Raw genomic sequence first — 21,653 nt, forward strand, 5'->3', positions numbered from 1 at the left:
TTATAGAATGTGTGTTGTTTCGTCTTTTTCGTTTTTGCCATGGTGCTATCAGTTTATCTTCGACTTATGAGTTTGAATATCCCTTTGATATCTTCTGCCTGTCTTCTATTAACTTATAATGATGCTAACATATACCCTGAGGATTATTAACTTATAATGATGTTAACGTATACCCTGAGGATTATTAAGTTATAATGATGTTAACGTATACCCTGAGGATAGCTTTTATATTTTTTTTTGTAAACTAAGTTTTTTCCACAATTTTTTACCGCAATTACCAAGAGTGACCATGCTTCACTAATTATATCTCAGAAAATATCATGGAATGCATCCATTTTTGTCGATTCAACAATTAGCCACACAGCATTTCATGACACTTAGATATGCATGCTTAATGTTATATAATATTTGAAGCACTAAGGCAATTTTTTAGTAATTCAACCATAGTGCTACTTCAGCATCGGATTTCAGTTTCGGTTTTTGGTCGGGTTTGTTATGAACGATTTTTGTTTTCAGTATAGTCATTTGTGTAATCTGAACTCTTTTAAAGTCTTGTAGTTTTGCTATCACTTGGCGTCCGTCGCCATCAGTCGTAAACTTTTTCAAAGATCTTCTCCTTGTTATTGAACCAATTTCAACCAAACTTAAATGAATGATCCTTACTTAGGATATCTAGTATTGTGGTTTTTTATTTATTTCGGCCAGTAAACAAACATAGTCGCCTACTCGCCATGGCAAAAAATAGAACATACGGGTAAAATGCATGATTTATCTTATTTCTTGAAAACCATTATATAAGAGACAGGGCGAAATACTCAAAATGTTCAAATCTACTTTCTGTATACTTTCACAAAAATTTTCAGATGACTCCTTAAAGGAGTTATTACTTTGAACTGAACAATCAAATTTGTGGTCTTTTATATCTAAAAACGCAGAACCTGTTAATGGCAAAGCCGCAAAACTACAATCAAAGTACTGAAGTACTGAACATCGGATGACCGCAGGTTCTTGTGTATGGTCAAAAGCACATGTCACAGAAACATCACATCTCTATATCTGAAACTGAGGTTAATTTACAGAGATTTTTTTTTCTGATACAAGTTCCTGCTTGGATGATGAATAAATGACAGGAAATTCAACCTCACCGTAATAACTATTATATTGTAGTGATACAAATCAGTATACCTTAGACTATTATACTAATATAATAATAGTTCCAGAGAATACACTGGTTTGTTGTTATATATTATATTAATATTACGGTTGCATGTATATATAATTTTCATCTATTTGTATATCATTCTATTCTACTATTATTATAGTGCAGTGCAAGTGCATGGTGGACACTCTTCTGTAAAAAAAATCAAAGCCTTAAAGGCTGTAAAAGCAATTGCTGCCATGTTAATGCTTTGTGGACTTTTATTTTTCATCCATATATATAAGAATTAAACCTGACAGGACAAGAGTGTTGACTAGTGAGAAGCAAGACGGTTTTAACTTTATATCAATAAAAGACTTTAGCAGGAAATCATTTTAAATATGTTTTATATTTCACAAGGAGACAACAAGTTTACCAGGCTAAAGTTGGGGTTAATTATACATGTGCTGAAACATATAACTAAAAAAAAAATCAATATGGATTGTCCCCTGGTAGTGTTTGTAACTGGGCAATAATTTCCTTTATTGATTTAATTTTAACAATTTTCATAATTAATTTAAATTAACCATTCAGTTAAAACATTTCAACTTTCCAGACGCAAATGTTGAAAAACGGGCAAGAAATAAAATATCTTACAAGACATAAACATGTAAAAAATAAATATATATATTTCAGCTTACTAAAAATATTTTCATAATGTTACTTTGACATCATTTCTTAAAACTAAGTCCCAAACATAATTGCTCAGTTGATATGTGTCATCCTCATGCGATACGAGATAACTATAATTCTGATGCAATCCCGAAAAGGGGGGTCATCACAAACAAACATGACATTAAATTGTCATTATACGAACTAGAACAAACAGCTCTATGTTGCTTTGGTATTTATCAATTTTCAGGAAACATGTGAAATAAATTTCAGGTCCATTTCATTATAGTGCCTAACAAGATTGTGTGAGGTAGACGAAATTGACCTTAAAACGATCGTATTGTCTTTTGATGTCCAAAAATAGGCAGATCGGACATATAAGGACTTTATCTAATGGCTACATAAATTTGGGATTTATTATTATTATAATATTCTAATGAAACTGAAAATTGTATTTTTTTGTTAGGATAAACAACAATTTTACCTGGCGTAGCCGTGCATAAAATGTTTTTCTGCGAAAAATGGCGTACTTAATGGAATAGAACGTTAATACAGTAAACTTTCTCTTTTTTCTCCGCAATAGGCTATCAAAAATAATTTATCTAATGTGTATGTGGAAAATTATGTGAAAAGATAAAAAGTGGCAATTGTTACCTTTCATACCTTAAGTTTCATTCATATGCCGCTATTATTGTTGTTGTTACCAATTATGTAAATCAATTGTATCTGATTTTATGCCCTTTATGGGCCCTGTAATTTGGAAAATACAAAAAAAAAATCTATTCATTGATAAAACGTAATATGGACTGGTCCAGTGTCCAGTTTGCAGGTCATTTAATTTACTGTACACATTCATGCACGCTCTGATTTAATCGATATACTCGTACGAAAAAGCATGAACAGTTTGAAGGTAATCTAATAATAACTTAATCCAATCAAATTGCAAAAGATTCAATAACAATGTCCAGTCCACATCATAATGAGTAATAGGGGTAAACTTGTAAGGGAGAAAATGACAGATATTTCAAGTTAATATTTATGCAATAACGAATTAAAATTTGTCAACCAAAAGTTTTGCTACAATTTCAAAAACATGTCGTTCTGTATGGGTATAGTTTTCGGATCTTTCATTAGCGTATTTAAGCCTATAAAAAGTTTGGGCTTCAAAAGTTCACACAATTATTGACTTTATACAGAAAATTCGTCCTTGTAAAACATTTAATAGTTCACAAATGATACGCGATTTTAAAGTAAAATTATTTCTTAAAACACTGCAAAAAATTTCATTCATATTGATAAAGTGGTATCGTCATAAAGTGCGTTGAAATGAACAGTGGTATAGCAAACATCGAATTTCCTCACAAAATGTTATCACACACTATAGTAAGGGGAGTCAGTTAAGTTTGTTTATTTTTAGATTACAGGTAATCATTTGACATTACGTATACAACCTGTGTAACCTGTGTAGTGATTTTGATTTTACGATAAATTCATGAATGAATGAACGATAATTTTATGAATGAACATGAGCACCTGACCTCTTTCTTAAACACCAATTAAACATATAAAACCGTATTTAAAAGGAGATAATTCAGTCAAATTTTCAGTACTAAATCAACAACTGAAATGATTCCATTTTTTGATGAAACATCGTACGAACGGAAAACGGAATCGCAGGTATAAAAATGCACCTTTTTCCCTTGTAATGACCGCGGATCTATAATTTTTATAGATCGGTTGAAATCCCAAAACTAATTTGCATAATGGAAATTTAGGCGATAGCAATACATCGGAATGACCTGAAGGTCATCCTCTGTAAAAATGCCAATATCATTGAAACCATTGAATTATCCCATATGGCGATAAATGACTAATTTTGACTAATTTTCGTACGTCCGTCTTAAACGTTTTCAAAGATCTTCTATGAAAGTTCTGAACTAATTTCAATAACATTAATTAATGATACCAATTTTACTGTACAAGATGCGCATTTTGACATTTAATTCTCTATAGAGATGCTCCAGGCCACATTATTCGAAAATCCCAAACCTAGTACAAAGGTTGAAGAGCCGATAAAACTAAAAAGGACCAAAAAACGATACCCGGACAACCAATATTTGTGTAAAGGATCTTTATAGTGCCAAGAAATAAAACGAATGATATCCGTTCAGACCAACCCATATGGCCGGAATGGCTAAAAATAGAAATACGGTTATATTATCTTAAAACCATTTTCGATAAAGAAAATCTGACAACAGCAGATCAGTTCAGAAAGTCTAGATCTACCAACTGTCAATTTAGACAAAAGTTGTCAGACGACTCCTTTAGTTAAAAGAGTTGCTTTTGAATTACTATCAACTCTCTACAGTTACAATATAAATTTCTAAAACGAGTCAGGTAAGCCACACATTTCGTTCTTCCCAATTTGAGAAAGTTTCTCACTCTATGGAGTGCCTAGTCTACTCGAGTTATTTTGTTTTTACTTTTTTAGCATATATCTAAGATGGTCAGTGGCATCGCTATATCATTTTTGTATTTCAAATCAGAAATCCGAGAAAAAATTAAAATCGACCTGGTTCCTATATCGAAAACTGGATAACACATGAATAAAATGTATACTGGATTATTTTTTCCTTTGTTCTTTCTTTTGCATTAGACTAGTGAGTACGTTTTACTCGTCTACTTATTTATTTTCCCAGAAAGTAAACACCATAATATTGTAGAAATTAAAAGGCTAATTCATCCGTTTCAGACAAAAGCAGAAAGTGGAAATAATCAAGGGTACCAGTTCTATCCAGCTGGTTCCTCCATGACAGACGGGACAACCAACAGTACTAATACAAAGTTTGGGTCATTTGTTTATGGCTTTACTGATGACAAGATTTACTACTGGGTACCAAAAGTCTCTCTATCAGGATGTGTTTTGTTACTGGGTGGTTTATGGGGTTCACAGAATCAACAACAATGTCAGAGTAACAATGCAAATGACGTGGCACTGATGATAACGTTCAATGTACTAGAAAATCAAGGTATGATGAAACATTTTTGTAACAAGTTTTTCCATATCCCTTCGCAAATGACGTGGAAACTGATGTCTACATTTAATGGGCTAATAATGGAACATCAAGATATGATGAAACATTTTCATAGCAAGGAGTCTTTTCTTATCACTGGCGGTTCTATTGTCACTTAGAAATGTATTTTTTACTTTTATGTCGTAATGACACTAGTATCATCTTATTTTGAAATTTCTTAAAGAACCAGTCCTATCTGTTCGTCTTACACCAAAATGAATAATTATGATTTAGTGAGCACTTCAGTGTTGACATGAATTATCACTGATATGGTCATAATTATAAATTAACCCTTTACAAAAGTTCAATTTTTTTCGAAATACTAAGCTTTTCTACTCCAGGAATAGATTACAAAAAACTTTCGAAATTTTGGGTCGTCAATGCTCTTCAACTTCGTACTTTATTTGGATTTTTTTAACTTCTTTTATTTAGCTTTTGAGGTTCAGATTTGTCAAGACATTATTTAAGATAATCCTAAGACTACACAACGTAAAGTTCAATATCTGAATTGGTCAGTATGTGGTCCTACACAATCCTCCAGAAGGGGCACTTTGGTGTTAAATTATTTGAACATTAAACACAGGATGCTATCTGATTGATATATACTGCTAGGACCCTTTAAGTTATTTAAACTATTACGATAATTATCACCGTTCTCAGCGCAACTTTTTTTAATGTTTTTTTTATCTGTCATTCTTTTAAAAGAACACAAATTCCGGAAATACTGGAGAAGGAAACTTTTGTTGTTCTTGATCTGACAAAAAAAAATAAAATTTTATTTTTAATTTTATCAGAAGCCATTGAACTATGACTGCCACGGGGTAAAATAAGAAAACACAAAATTCCAGGGGGTAATTAAACATATAAGAGGTAAATTAAAACGGACGAGAGAGTGCAGAGAAAAAGTAAATATCTAATTAAACATTTTTGAGACTATAGATATAGGAAGATGTGGTATACGTGCCAATGAGACAACTCTCCATCCAAGTTACAATTTATAAAAGTAAACCATTATAGGTGTATTTAGAATATAGCAAAGGGCTCTCGACCAATGAAATTGTAGGATTTGGTGTTTCTTAATTGTAAGAATGAATGAAAGCATGTTCTTAGTAAGGGATTATCCTATTGTTTAGGCATATTTACAGTTCAAAACATTGTGATTTGTAATTAAAACTGACTAAAAATTTTCAAACAAAAAAAAAAATGAAAATAAGATGAAGTTTACTGGTGCAGTAATATTGGTACCGTTAACGTTATTATGAGAATATTAATAACTTCAAATTACTAAGAAAAGTAAACAATATCAAAGCAATGCGAAAAAGAAAAAAAGAAAAAAAAAGTTTTAACAATTAAATAAAACCTAAATCTTTTCAAAAACTCAGCTAAATGATTACTGTATCCGCGGTTGGTGAGAATAGTAATTTCCAATATTCTGATAAAATTAAAAAAAAAAGAAATTAAGTTTAACTTTTGAATGTATTTTAAACTTTTAAAGGCATTGTATTTGAAGATTTCCCTGACATAATGAAGTATTATTTGATGTAAAAGGCTGGACTAAAGAAATGGCTGTAAGATAAAATTCAGTCGTAATTCAAATTTTGAATTTATTGATTTGAACTGGAAATAAACAAAAAGGTAATTCCTCGCTAAAATATTACATGATTTACATTCGTACTCACAATCAGGAAACATTTCATACCATTTCATTGTACTGTTGTGTCGTCTAATATCTAAAACACAATCTATTATATATTCCAAAATTATAAGAAAGTCCTTACATCACTAAAACTAATCCATAAATGAAATACCTAAAAAGCAAGTCATGCATTAATTATAAACATTGCACTGACAATGAAACTAATTCTTAAATACTACCAATCAAGAGATCATTTGAGCCTTGAGCACTTTACAATATTCTAAGTTTGTAAGAGAATGATAATCCCTTTCTTCATGATAAGTACTCGCTAACGCTCATACTTAATCGTGAAGAAAGGGATTATCATTCTCTTAGTATATGTAAGAGAATGATAATTCCTTTCTTCATGTATAAGTACGAGCGTTAGCGAGTACTTATCATGAAGTAAGGGATTATCATTCTCTTACAAACTTAGAATATTGTAAAGTGCTCAAGGCTCAAATGATCTATCAATTAGTTTCATTGTCAGTGCAATGTTTATAATTGATGCATGACTTCCTTTTTCGGCATGTCATTTATGGATAAGTTTTAGTGATGTGAGGACTTTCTTATCATTTGGGAAATATTAAAAAAAAAAGCGTTATAGATATTAGGTAACACAACAGTAGAAAGAAATGGTAGGAATTGTATATGTTTCCTGATTGTGAGTATGAATGTAAATCATGTCATATTTTAGTGCGGAATTATCCTTTTTTTATTTACAGTTTAAATCAATTAATACATTTGAGTTACAACTAAATTTTATTTCACAGCCAATAATTTGGTCCGGCTTTTTACATCAAATACTGTTTCATTATGTCAGGGAAATGTTCAAAAATAATGCCCTTAAAAGTTTTTAATATGTTCAAAACTAAATTCCTGTTTTTTTTTATCGGAATACATGTATTGGAAATAACTATTCTCCCCAACCGCTGATCAAGTAATCAAAGTTTTGGAAAGCTAAAAATTAAGGTTATTTTTTTATCTGAAAGATTTTTTTCCTTTTTTTTTGCATTGCTTTGGTATTGTTTAATTCTATGGAAATTTGAAGTTATTAATATTTTCATAATAACATTTACGGTACCAATTTTACTGCACCAGTAAACTTCAACTTATTTTGAGATTTTTGTTTGTTTCACAATTCAACTTTTAGTCAGTTTCAATCACTCTGTGATAAATCCTTTCAATCTGATAAATGTGCTTCGGGGCAGTTGTAACTCAATTGTAGAAACTCTTTGTTTTGAACTGTAAATAGACCCAAATAATAGGATAATTCCTTACTAAGAACATGATTTACATTCATTCTTCACAATTAAGAGGCATCCAATCCTACAATTTCATTGGTCGAGAGTACTTTGCTATATTCTAACATATACTAATAATCCTACTCAGCAGGCTACATTCTTCGATTAGAACAATGGTTATAAATTGAACACAATCAGAGTGAGTCATCTGTAACACACTCAACTAGTAGCAAATATCATAGGGCAAAATATGATGGACCCCGTAAACTGTTTTGCAGTGATGATAATTGCGATATTTGCTAAAGAAAAGGTCCGATAAAATTGCTTATTGAACAATGTTTTAGATTATAGATACAGTTTTCTTGGGATTCTTTTATATTGTTTTTCTTTGCAGCCTTGATGTTATACTTTAACTTTTAAATTTTGATTGCTTCCTCGGTATTTCTTACTTTTTGGCTAAAATCTTTTAAAAGTTGTGGTTTTAAGCTCCCTTCGGAACTATAAGGCTACAAGTTCCGAAGATTGACGCAATATCTTATAACACCAAAGCACACATGGAGCATAATATCAGTTGCTTGATCGTTGCTAACGTGTAGATATTTTTTTTTCTATTATTAGATATGCCTTCTCGGGGAATCGATCGAAAATTGTATTCGAATAAACACCAATACTTGATATATGGTCTTGAAAGAAAATTGTTTCGTTTTCATGAATGTGTTTGCAGCTAAACTTTTCCATTTTAATACATCGAAAATGCATATATGCCTAATTGAGTAATGTTATTTATATACTAGGGAACTGTTCCCCGTTTGATTGGTTTGTTAATTGTTAATTCCTCTAAATAGAAGAACATAAAATTTCAGTCTGAAATGCGTCAGTTCCTCATTTTCAATCTTATTTCATCTCATTTCTATCACTACGTTTCTTATACATATCTACATGTACCACCCCCCTTGGACACTATTCTGAAGTTCCTTTAGTATAATTACAACATGAAAATGAGGCCAACTAAAATTAATTAGTAGATTTTCATCCAGATTGTGGAAAAAATGGGGCGGGTGTGAGGATTTAATTTTTTAATTTTTATTTCCTCCTAAACCCTTTTGTGACGTGTTAATTGTTCAGATAGAAGGGTAATAATAAGCTTATATAATGTATATGTAAGGAATTCTACATTATTTTCAAATTCTTAAATTAATATTTCTGATGGGCAACCACTGATCTACATGTAATGGCCGCTTTAGAAGCCTATCTTTAATAAATAGCAAAAAACGTGGAAAAATGTTCTCTTTTAGACTCCTACATCAATTTTATTTTTCTTTTAAGCTATGATTTGTAGTGCTCATAAAATAAAGCATATGCATTGGTATGCAACACAAATATTACGAGTACAGAGTTAAATGAAAACTCAAACTGTGTTAAAAATACTAGGGTTGATGCTTTGAAGATTCTTATGCAAGGTGCAAATATAAATACAATTTAAAACTGAACCAAAAAAGAAGAAGTTGTTTAATGACTCTATTAAGGGGCTGGGGACAGAGGGTGTTTGCTGTTTGTCAACAAAAAACGACAGCCTTGGGTAAATCTAAGACGGCTTGCTATAGTACATTTTGTATGTTTGCCGACTCTTTGTACTCAATATATGCGGTCATAAATCGCACAAGTTCGTGCTTGTGTCAGTTACTTTATTCCAGTCATGTTTTTGTACCAATGTGTTCCACGATTCTTGCACTTTGGATATTATTCACAGTCCAAATTCCCTGACACAAAGTCATTGTATAAATAAAAAAATCTACGGTTTTCTAATCACTGAAATTTGTGACATACCGCGATTAGTGTTCTTGGACACCGCCTATTACTCATAACCCGAATATTTCATGCCCTTGTAGTAATCAATCTATATTCTCAGAAGATAATGTGGTCATCATTGAGCAGCAGAATATGTCGACTTAATCATTTTGGTTATATTACTCGAGGAGAAATACGAAAACTGAAATTTGAAACAGGAAGTTTTGAATGAAAAGAAATTATCGGCGGTTACCGGTAACGGAAATGAACAAAATCCAGAAATCGTAAATCTTTAAAAAATCAAAAAAATCAGGTCGGGATGATTTCAGAGGGGCGGGCGGATGAAAATCTATCAATTTATTTTAATTGGCCTTAATTTGACTATTTATATTTTATGCTCTGTGTTATAAAATTCTCTTGCCTTTTCACCTACATTTGTAGCTCTTGTTATCATTTAGACCGAGATCTTCGACATTATCATGTCACCCATAAATAACCTAACTCTTCCTTTCAGCATCCAGTTATCTTCCACTTAAATGAGCTTTTAAACTAAATTATTTACTGGCAATTCTATTTAATTTATTTTTTAATATACATCCAAACAGAAATCGTAATAAACTGCCTTTTATTGTAAATGCATATCATGCAACACTTAACTAAAATGAAATTAAAATTATTGCGTTCAAAGAGTTTTGAATAAATATTTTTCTTTTACGTATTAAACACGGACAATGATAATATTATACCATGTAATGACAATTTGACTATGTATGTAGAAAACTATTTTATTATGTTTACTCGGAAGTTGCATATTATCCATTTATGTTGAACGCTCATTTGATTTTTAAATATATGGAAATATCTGGTAAACTCATAAGTAAATAACACGATATTTTCAAGGAGTGTGACATAATCTCGTTTTTCAGCCCACCCTTTGAATATTCGCGTATACCTACAGCTTTTTGTCACCATAGGCTTTTCCCGCGTATCGATATACCTGAAGACCACAATCGGCATTTTCTGAAAATTAAATATATTAAAGGGGCATTAGCTGTCAAAATCATGTTTACCGATTTGACTCAAATTCTCATATTTGATTTATAACGTATATCCAATTTACAATAAGTCTGAAATAAACAGTTAACAATGCATGTACTCGATATTATTTATCAGAATTTCGTGTGTATTTTAGTCTAGACGCCATCTTATTAACTATCGAGATGACCTCCGAAAACTGCCGACGGTCACATAACCCGATATAAACATAAACATAAATATAGATAGATAGCGACCTTGTGCAATTGGATTTTTATATGTCTGTTTGATTTCATGTTATAGGTTAAAAAAATAAGTTAATTACCGTTTTTACTTGTATAAGAATGTTTTTTTGTGGATAGAATCAGTCAACTAAAATGGTTCACCTATGTTTCACTTTCAATGTTGACATTCATTTCCTTTTAATGGCTGAACATGACTAAAACATGCGTAACCAATCTCTAGCTAATGGGTTAAATTGAAGGTCACTTGAATACGGATTCAATGAGGTCGAATTATTCACTTGCTAGTGAATAATTCATCAGCGATGTTTCTTTGCTTATTTTGACAAAATTGAACCAAATTGGCTACTAAAAGCGAATTATTATTTTCATTAATTCACTTTTATTAATGATTGAACTAAAAAAATAATATTTTATTATATACATACAAAAATTATTATTAGTAATAACACACAGCAGACGTTTACGTCAGTAACATCAGACGTCAGTGTAGAACATAATACTCCTCTAACGTGAGGCTGTCAATCGTCGAATTTTAGATATGATCTCTATGGCCATGTTATTACGGGTATCTCAATATCTTTCAAATCCGAGAGGTTAAAAACTCTTTAAAAAAAGAACCAAAATATCGTCCTCCATCTAAAAATAGATTGGAAACAGTGTCGTCAGGTCATTAAAGACGCTCTTTCATCGTATTGTAAAAATTGGTGTAAACGGGGAAAATCTGATAAAAAATCTTGATTCTTATGTATAGAAATGTATGAAAATTAAGGATATTCGAATATCACATTTTGAAGACAATATAAAAATAAATAAAAAAGTACATTATACGCCCATTTCTAGAATAAGAAACAAACTTGAACACCATCTTATGGTGTTTATATATCTCAACTTGTTCGATTCGCTCGTGTATGTAACAATGTATTTGATTTCAACGAAAGATATCTCTGTATTACTGAAAAATTATTACACCAGGGTTTTCGGTATCACAAACTAGTCAAAACATTTACTAAATTTTATCATCGGTACAAGGACATCATTCGTAAATATAAATCAACATGCAGACATCTTATACGTTCAGGTATTTCACATCCAATATTTTATGGTAATATTCTTTACAAAGCACAAAAATGTCGGCATTCACCTCAAAAGCTAACCAAACCTTTAAAAAGACTTATTCGGAAAGGATATAGTTACGATACTGTTGTCAAGTCATTAAGGATTGCATATTTTGGTATTAATATTGATTCACTCATAGGGTCTTTGCATCGGAAATTTACATTTATTCTAAAACCAGTTGTTGGTATGATACGGGTTATGTTCTTCTCATATATTTTATTATGGTATGATACTAAATCCCTAACGGGAGGGATTGTACTTGATTTTCATATGATGAAGACATTATCTTTCAATCAGTTTAATTGAGGTTTGGAGCTGGCATGTCAGTAACTGCTAGTAGTCCTTTGTTTATTTATGTATCATTGTCATTTTGCTTAGTTTCTTTTGTAACCTATTTTGACATCGGACTCGCACTTCTTTTAAACTGAGTTTTACTGTGTGTATTGCTATGTGTTTATTTTTTCTACATTGGCTAGAGGTATAGGGGAGGGTTGAGATCTCACAAAACATGTTTAACCCCGCCGCATTTTTGCGCCTGCCCCAAGTCAGGCGCCTCTGGCCTTTGTTAGTCTTGTATGTTTTTTAATATTAGTTCATTTATATGTTTTGGAGTTTAGTGTGACGTCCATTTTCACTGAACTAGTACACAATTTTATTTAGGGGCCAGCTGAGGACCACCTCCGGGTGCGGGATTTTCTCTCTGCATTAAAGACCCATTGGTGGCCTTCGGCTGTTGTCTGCTCTTTGGTCGGGTTGTTGTCTCTTTGACATATTCCCCATTTCCATTCTCAATTTTATTCAAGTACCCGGTTTGTGTTTGTACCGGCCGACAAAGCAGCAATCAATGTGGTGGTGGTATGCCGTAAATACTACATGGATGTTCTCAAAAAAAAAATTTCAAATTCTTCTACATTCAAGTCCGTGCGCTTCACAGAGAATCATATAGTAAACAATCGGATCATAACCATAACCACATCACGGTTTAAGTCCTCTTCTGAACATTTGAAGGTCCCTACTGTGTATTGGTACCTAAACTACAAAAAAACAGTTAAATATCGTTTCATCTCGGCATCAAGTAGTGTTCTACAGCTATTCTTTCAGTGATTTTAATTAGTCCCTTAACTACTTTCAAAGAACTTATCATTAACTTTTGCTTCAAAACATACATTGTATGAAAATAGTGGATTTTTTTTTGGAGTGTAAAAAAATCTTTGGATGTTTTAGATAAATTACGTGCTTTTGATGCTTCTTTTAATTCTGTTGACATTTTTGACTTTTCAATTCTATACACTACACTTCCACACAATCTTATCAAACACAAGTTTTCCTATCTAATTAAATGGTCGTATGATAAAATTGATTGCAAATATATTTGCTGCAACTCATTTAAAGCCTTCTCCTCTAAATATAATGAGAAAGGTAAATATGCTAGATATATTTACTGGAGGTGTAATGAGATGATTGAAGCTGTTCATTTTCTCCTTGATAACATTTATGTACGTTTCGGCTATAAAGTTTATCGACATGTTGTAGGTATTCCTATGGTACCAATTGTGCCGCTTTAATAGCAGACTTGTTCTTGCACTGTTATGAATCACAGCTTATGACTAAACTCAGTAAAGACCCGTCTAAATTGCATTTAATTGATGAATTCAATAACACTTATCGTTAACTTACCGTTATCTTGATGGATTTTTTCGTTAGATAATCAAGATTTTCTAAATATACTGCCAAAATTTACCAAAAGGAATTTACTTTAAACAAATCAAGTATGAACGGTAATAACTGTCCTTTCAGTTTTACACGGGAAACTCTACACAAAATTTATGATAAAAAGGGACGATTTTTCGTTCCCTATTGGTAATTTTCCTTTTTTGGAGGGTGATGTTTCTTTGGCATCATCTTACGGTGTTTATATATCACTACTCGTTTGCTGTGCCCATGTCTGTTGTAACGTTTTGGATCTAAATGTACGTAGTCTATGTATTACTGGTAAATTAATTAAGTCGGGGATTTTGTTACCACAAATTACTTAAAACCTTTACTAAATTATTTCATAGATACAAATATTTGGTTTGGAAGTTTGGCTGTACCCGTATAAAACTTATTTCAAACGGGATAGCACATCCTAATTTATACGGCGATGTTGTTTACTCGGAAAAGATACAATCCGGGTAAACTTATCGATCCTTTAAATAAACTTATTCTAAAAGGTTACCAATTCAAAACAGTAATTAGATTTTGGAATTTTGTTTTTATTGGTATTAATATTGATTTTGTTATCAGTAAATTAAAATCAAACTTAATATCATTTTTGTATACAAATGCACATTCATGGCTCTACAATCAGTCGATACCTGTATCTTGGCATGGCACAAGAGCATGTTTTTTCTCTGACTATTAATGACATCTTTAACTAAATCCATTGGATGTTGGATGTGTACTGATTGATATTTTAGTCTTAGATGCATAACTTTTTCATTAGTTGTTTTTAGCTTTGAACTAGCTGTCAGTACTTGCTAGTATTCTCAGAGCTGTACTTTATGTCTTTTTTTGTTGTGGGGATGTATGAATACCCTGCCGCGTCTGGTCTGTGTTTTGTTAGATGTTTTCTGCTTTGTATCGATCTGATGAGTTAATCCCTTTTCAACCGATTTTTATAGTTTGTTCTTATGTTGTACTATTACACCACTGTCCCAGGTTAGGGGAGGGGTTAGCGCCAACAAACTAGTTTAACCCCGCCACATTCTGTATGTACATTTCTCAAGTCAGGAGCCAGTAATTCAGTGGTTGTCGTTTGTTGCTGGTCACTGTATGTCATATTTGTTTTTCGTTCATTGCTTTTTACATGAATCTGGCAGTTAGTTTTTTCTCGTTTGAATTGTTTTACATTTGTCATTGAGGGGCCTTTCATAACTGACTATGCGGTAATGGTTTTGCTCATTTTTGAAGGCCGTACGATGATCTATAGCTGTAAATTTCTATGTCATTTGGTCCCTTGTGGAGAATTGTCTCATTGATTATCATACCACATCTTATCTTTATAAAAAAAACAATGCACACAAATATATGACTTCATTATGAGCAATATTTTTTTACTATTCACTATGGATGCATAATTTATTTCATATCTTACTAATTTCATCGAAAAGTATTGCCTTACAAGATGTTTAATGTCTTCGGTGACAATAAATATATTTAATAATGCATGTTTCTTTACATACAGTAATGTAGGACAACGTCTATCATTAAAGGAAAATAAAATGCATGGTATTAAAATGGTGATAAATTCACACCAATACTCAACTTTAAAACATTTGGCATCAAGTGACAGTAAATGAAAATACAAAAACAAGTCCATATTCAATCAACGCAGTGCAAACGTAAACGTTTGATATGACTACGTTGGCCCAGACATACTTCAAACAAAGGATGTGTTATTGCAACAATGGGCCAACGTTTGACCTATGTATTACATACAACCATACAAGGTTGGGCCAACGTTGAGCCATTATGTTGTGCCAACATTGGCCCACTTTACACTTACACATTAATGTAAACGAAATGAAATATGTTGGGCCACTGTTGTGCCAACGTACTGATGTCGGTCTGGAACGTTGTGCTTAGACATCCTTTTTTTTTATTGCCTTAAATGAATAAATTAATACGAAAACGCTGCCAAGTTCGGTATGATTGATGACTTGAATATTTCATCTAATATTTAGTTATTAAATTATTTGTTTTCGTCTTGTATTTGCATGAACTAGGAGTGGAGCGATAACCATCAATCATAAGATGATATACAAGTATTAGCTTTTAAAAAAGGTTGTCTGACTTTAGCGTTACTAGAAGGTATAGCAAGTTCTAGTATAGGTTAAGGATTTTAGTTAATGAGGGTCTTATATTGTATTTAAGGTGGGCTGTCTTCTGCTACGAAAACATACTTTAGAATATGGAATCAATGTAAATGTAATATGTACCACATTTTGAAAAAATGGTTTGGACTCCCAGTTTTCAGATAAACCATGTATCTTAACCGTTTGAAATATATCAATGCATTCTTTAAGAATCAAACTCCGATATGTACTCAATGAATGCAATATACAGAAATAGAGGAAAGTTTTCAAACTTTTCTAACACAAACAAACCAACAAAAAGTTGATAAATTAAAAATGTCTGATGTGAAAGCTGAAAATGGGAAACAAAATCACTGGTACCAATTAAAATATTAATCATTTATATGCAACAGTGACTATTCTAAATAGATAAATTTTCAATGCCAAAAACCCAAAATTAACTATATTATCAGATTTGAGACGGTTATCTTTTCAGTAAAAGCTATTGCTTATCCAATTACAAGCTTTTAAGAAATGTTTTTAACTGCGCAATTCATAACGATACAGTATTAATCACATTTGAGACGCAATGCATGCCAAATTGTCATTGAAACAAATGTCCGATAATCTAATGCCTGACGTCGTGACGCCCAATTAGCTGAAATTACAATGCCAAAAAAAAAAAGATTTTTTTTATACCATAAGCTTTTAGACGTCATACAATTACATTTATACTTAGCTGTGTGCTTAAGTTTTTTAGTTCTTGAGGTGATTTTAGTGTCAATAACGGAATGAATGAACGCATTTGTTATTGTTGTAAAAAAAGTTGATACATATATGGAATTTCGTTTTTAGACAGATTGCTTTAATGATTTGATAAACACAACACATTTCTGTATAATAAATGACAGTTATGCATGCCATTATTAATAGAAGCTCTCAATGGTCAAATATTAGATAGAAACATTACAGAAACCAATAAAGAACCGTATGTAAAATTGAACTTATAATTAGGGATTCTTATTTTTCAGATTGAGAAGGTTGCCTACGGGACCTCCAATGTTACTACTCAATTCAACTTGACGTAGTTGTATTTAAAAGGAAGATTTCATCTCTTTTTGTTATTCCTTGTAACTGATCTTAAACTGTTGATATGTTAAATAATATTATAGAATTAAACATATTTTGTCAGAGGTTATTGATTTGATAACTGACCGACCAACTCACAAGCTGAATAAAAAACTCGAAGCTTTATGAATTAGTGGCAAAGTTAACGCATCAATAATCTCTATATAATGTGTTTTCTTCTACACTTCATGTATTGTATTTAATTGCATTCACGTTTGTGCATATGTCTTTGTAGAACCAGCATGTGGAGTGTTTCCATGCTTAGGTGCATCAGACAGAGGACCAGAATGCAACTGTACGGGAAGTGGAAAGGAAGGACAGTTCTGTGATAACGGTAATTATATTGATATCTTTATTTTAGAACACTAAATTCTTAATTTATGACAACAAGTTAAACAAAATAAAAAGGAAAATATTTTGAAGACTTCCAATCGAAATGAGAGTTGTTGCGTCGACAAGGCGAGCTTCGCGATTCAGTATTGTCACTCCAAGAAGTATATTGACCTGAGAAAAAAAATGGCTTTTCCTTCTATGTTCCTTTTGGTCATAACGCTGCTAACGTTTCTAGTAATTATACATACCTTGGTTTCAAATGTTTAGGTTTGAGCGTTTCTGATGATGGTAAATATAAAAAAAAGTCAGTCGGTCTCACGAATTTATAATTGTTATTTTCATTATATCACGAAAATTATAAAACCGATTATAGTGCCAGATTGGTATTTTTTTTCTTTCGAATCTATGACACAAATAAACATCATTAACGAGTTAAAACGATGCCTTGTAGAGATCAACTAACGTATGGTGTCGATCGATGCACTTGTGAAGTTATAATTAAAGTCGTGTTTTTTATCAACATTCGGAATTGTCTTTAAGGTCAATAAATATCTTCCTCTGTCAGTGGATTTGCCGTAATGAGAACAGCCTCTGGCATATTTTATCAACGCAGATATGTTTACGCCATATAATAAGACACATGGTACATCTTTGGTATGTTACATTGTACAACTAATAAATTCATCATAGATACCGGAATTAAAAATTTTACTCCAGACGCGCGTTTAAACAAAAACAGAAATACTTAAATCATTGCTTGTGTCATAGATAATAGTTTCAAACCAGATTCGAACACAAAATATTTCAAATTACTCGCAAACCTTCAGTTTTCCGTTGCTTAAATTATACATTCTAAACTGTACGGTACTATGAAATGAATCTCCAACAACATTGCTTTAGTAAAATAAAGATTACTAATATACTGAAAGCGTTGACTGCATAATAGAGTTTATTGTTCATTTGTACCCTGTCTGTTAAAGAACCATTAGGTTTATTCCGTGCCAATGCATAGATGGTCTTATTTAGCACAGCTCTTTGCAATTATTTGGTTTTTAATGTTTCTCAACTTCGAACTTGGTTTGATCTAACTCTGTTTTGGTTCGTGCACCATGTATTTATGTAAAGAGAACGCGCTGCTGGTGTACTAAAATGAAAGCTTGTATCCTTGACTTTTTGTTGGTGACCTTTAGCAAAACAGAATTTCTGCCATTACCCAACATACACTCTTTTCTTATGGCAGTCTAAATTTTGCGATCTCCATCTACGTTGACCAACTTTATAAGAACCTATAAACATGTTTATGATCTTATTTGTTCTCGACCTGAACATGCATAAAATATGTCTGGCAAAAAAAAGTCAGTCTTTGGCAACTGGCACTGTGGTCGTATTTCACTTTTTATTAGCTCATCTAGCCCAAATTGTGAAATATTTCTATAACTTAGCGTCCGCCGTCCGTCGTCGTCGTCGTCGTTACAAAAATCTACCCCTCGGAAACAACTGCTCCATATATAACCACACATGCCCACAGTTAACCTTGTATAATCTAGTTAAACAACTATGTCTGGTGATACAGCCTGCCAACCAATAGGTCCAACAAGGCACATACATTGTCAGGGTAAAACACTAGTATTATCTAGTATCTTGTTAACTGTTGTTAATAGATAATCCAACAGGGGCGGAAATGTTCAGAATGATGAGATCTACCTAACGTCTGTTTGTACCAAAACTGTCAGACGACACCCTAAAGGAGATATTGCCCTTCAATGACAATTGTTGCTATTTTTTCCTATTATTTCGAAAAGTGTACAAGGTAAAGAGAAACTTCAAATATCAAAAGGGTCGAACAAGAAAAGATCTCCAAATAAAGCAGCATAGGAGATATTGCCATGAAAAGACTGTTTTACCAACTTTTCTGTGTTTTTGTTAATTATCTTTAAAAATAATGAATAAAGAGAAACTTTAAAAAGTAAAAATGATCAGTAAGACAATATCTACAAATAAACTTACATTGACTCCTTATAGAAATTATTTTCGTTAAAAAAGAGGCGAAAGATACCAAAGGGACATTTAAACTCATTATTCGAAAATAAATTGACAACGCCATGGCTAAAAACGAAAAAGACAAACAGACAAACAACAGTAAACAAAACACAACATAGCAAACTAAAGATTGAGCAACACTAACCCCATCAAAAACTGGGGGTGATCTCAGGTGCTCTGGAAGGGTAAGCATACCCTGCTCCACATGTAACAACTGTCGTGTTACTCCTATAAAACACGTTGATAAGTTATATAAAATGATTAGGGATCATGCAATAGCGTATTGGTAATTGACTCTTATCTAACCAGAAATTAAGACATCACCAAATTCTAGACCATCGGTCATGTAAAATGTTCTTACCCTGACACTTGACCGAATGTGTGAAATTTTGAAATTGAAACAGGTTTTTCATACAGTAACAAAGGATAGACGAGACTGTTACCGGTATAGACATGATGATTATTACGGCGGTTTGTTTGCATCTTTGCGTTTTATCTTGAGAACTGTAATAGATAGAGATAAACTCTAGATTGCAAAAAATACCAGCAAGAAAAAGATCAACTAATAAGTAAGTACAGCCGAAATCGTCAGTCGATTTCTTTAAGGAGTTATTACCATTAATGACCAATTATTTTCAATTTAGCCTATTATCTTTAAAATTAAAATAGCTTTAGATAAACTTTAAATAGTAAAACATATTAGCAATTTAAGCTAAGATCCATTGATTAGTTTACATAGATAAAAATGTCATTCCACTCCGTATATGAGTTATTGCCCTTATACAGTGTGATTTAGTTTTTTAATCCGTTTTGATAAAATCCCAAATAAAATATTGTTTACATAATTATCAATCGTGTTGATTAGCAAGAATGTGTAAAATTGTGACGTGTTGTGTGGAAACTGACCAATGGTCACGCAACAAAAGATCTAGTGCAGGGGCTCCCCAAAGGGATAGTCAAAAGTTAGATAAGAATCAAAGCTAAAGATTTCCGTCATCTGCATGAAAAAAGTTATTAAAATAACTTGCCTTCATGCAGAAATCATAGTTAAGTGAAAGTGTAAGCAACAAAAAAGATCAACAAAAAAGAGAACTTTTAGTCTTAAATTATAATATAGTTTATAACGTGGGAGGATTGACATTGCTGAATTTCAACACAGATCTTTAAAACCTCTAAAATTAGATATCTGTTGTTATTCTTGTTTTATGTCTCATTACTGTGATACGTAAAATTGGAGCTAACACTGTTTAATTAGCAAAGCGACATGGCAATTGTTTGCTAAATTAAGTATGAGTATATGTACACGCGACCAAATATTTTGAAAAACTCCAGAAAAAACGATTTTCTTTATTGTTTATTTTGATTATAGATGTAACATGCCTAAAACCAAAAGATCACAGGAATGCCAACTTGGAACCACATAAAGACCTGTATAATCACCAAGCAGAAGTTACATTCTCTTGCAAAACAGGATATAATAATGTATCAGGCTCATCAGTTAGACAATGCCAGGACGACAAAACATGGAGTGGTGAACCATATCTGTGTGACCGTAAGTACATTCTTGTATCTTGATCAAGTTTAAACCATTGTGGTGACGTAAGCCTATTCATTTACCGTGGATTCTTTTTCTAGAATCAACGCTTCCTAAATCTGCCGCTGAAATTGACTCACCAAATTATATTCAATTGTTTCCTTTGTGTGCCTAATTTCATTAAGTTTGAATTGGCTAATTTACTGATTTCTGTTCACTTATGGAATTAAAAACTTACCTTTAATTTTTGTAATTTTTATATGCCTTCACTGGGAACCTCTCGGCTACCAATGGGTTATACTATAGATGTCTATTTTATATATTTAAATGAACATCTGATATACATCGGTTCATCGGACACACAGGGCTTGTACCTTTATATAGACACAATAGGCAGTCGTATAGTATGAGTTGGAAGCCGCGAGGTTAGCATGGTTAAAATCAATGAGTTCAAGATAGGGACTTGTCGGTTTAGGTTCGAATCCCTGTATTATCTCTGTTGTTCTAATTCTTACGTTATCCTGGTTTTTTTTCTAATTTTGCATGTTGCAGTGGATATTTTTGTAATAATTGCGAGTTTTACCGGTTTTTTTTTAATTATTATTGGCTATTTCACATGTTTGAAACAAAAATGATTACATTCTATTTGTCAATTTTCGTTTCATAAATATATTATGATTTCATCTGTTTTACTACATAATTTTACAAAGGTTTGTTCGCAAATTCCTATGCGAGAAAATCGTGATGTGCCTAGAGTGCTAGAAAAATTTCGATAACATACTTATTATATATACT

The 21,653-nt window shown here is 32.0% G+C and overlaps 1 protein-coding gene across 1 annotated transcript in view; it reads left to right on the forward strand.

Annotated features, from left to right (window-relative positions):
• LOC127734923 (uncharacterized) overlaps positions 1–21,653 on the forward strand; it is a 75,622-nt gene that overhangs the window by 39,521 nt on the left and 14,448 nt on the right. The window contains exons 7-9 of the mRNA XM_052244963.1: positions 4,563–4,839; positions 17,187–17,285; positions 20,694–20,876. Of these exons, the coding sequence (XP_052100923.1) occupies positions 4,563–4,839; positions 17,187–17,285; positions 20,694–20,876 (559 nt within the window). The remainder of the gene's footprint in view (positions 1–4,562; positions 4,840–17,186; positions 17,286–20,693; positions 20,877–21,653) is intronic.

Source organism: Mytilus californianus, unplaced genomic scaffold (assembly GCF_021869535.1).
Source record: "Mytilus californianus isolate M0D057914Y unplaced genomic scaffold, xbMytCali1.0.p SCAF_3, whole genome shotgun sequence".
Taxonomy (NCBI): domain Eukaryota; kingdom Metazoa; phylum Mollusca; class Bivalvia; order Mytilida; family Mytilidae; genus Mytilus; species Mytilus californianus.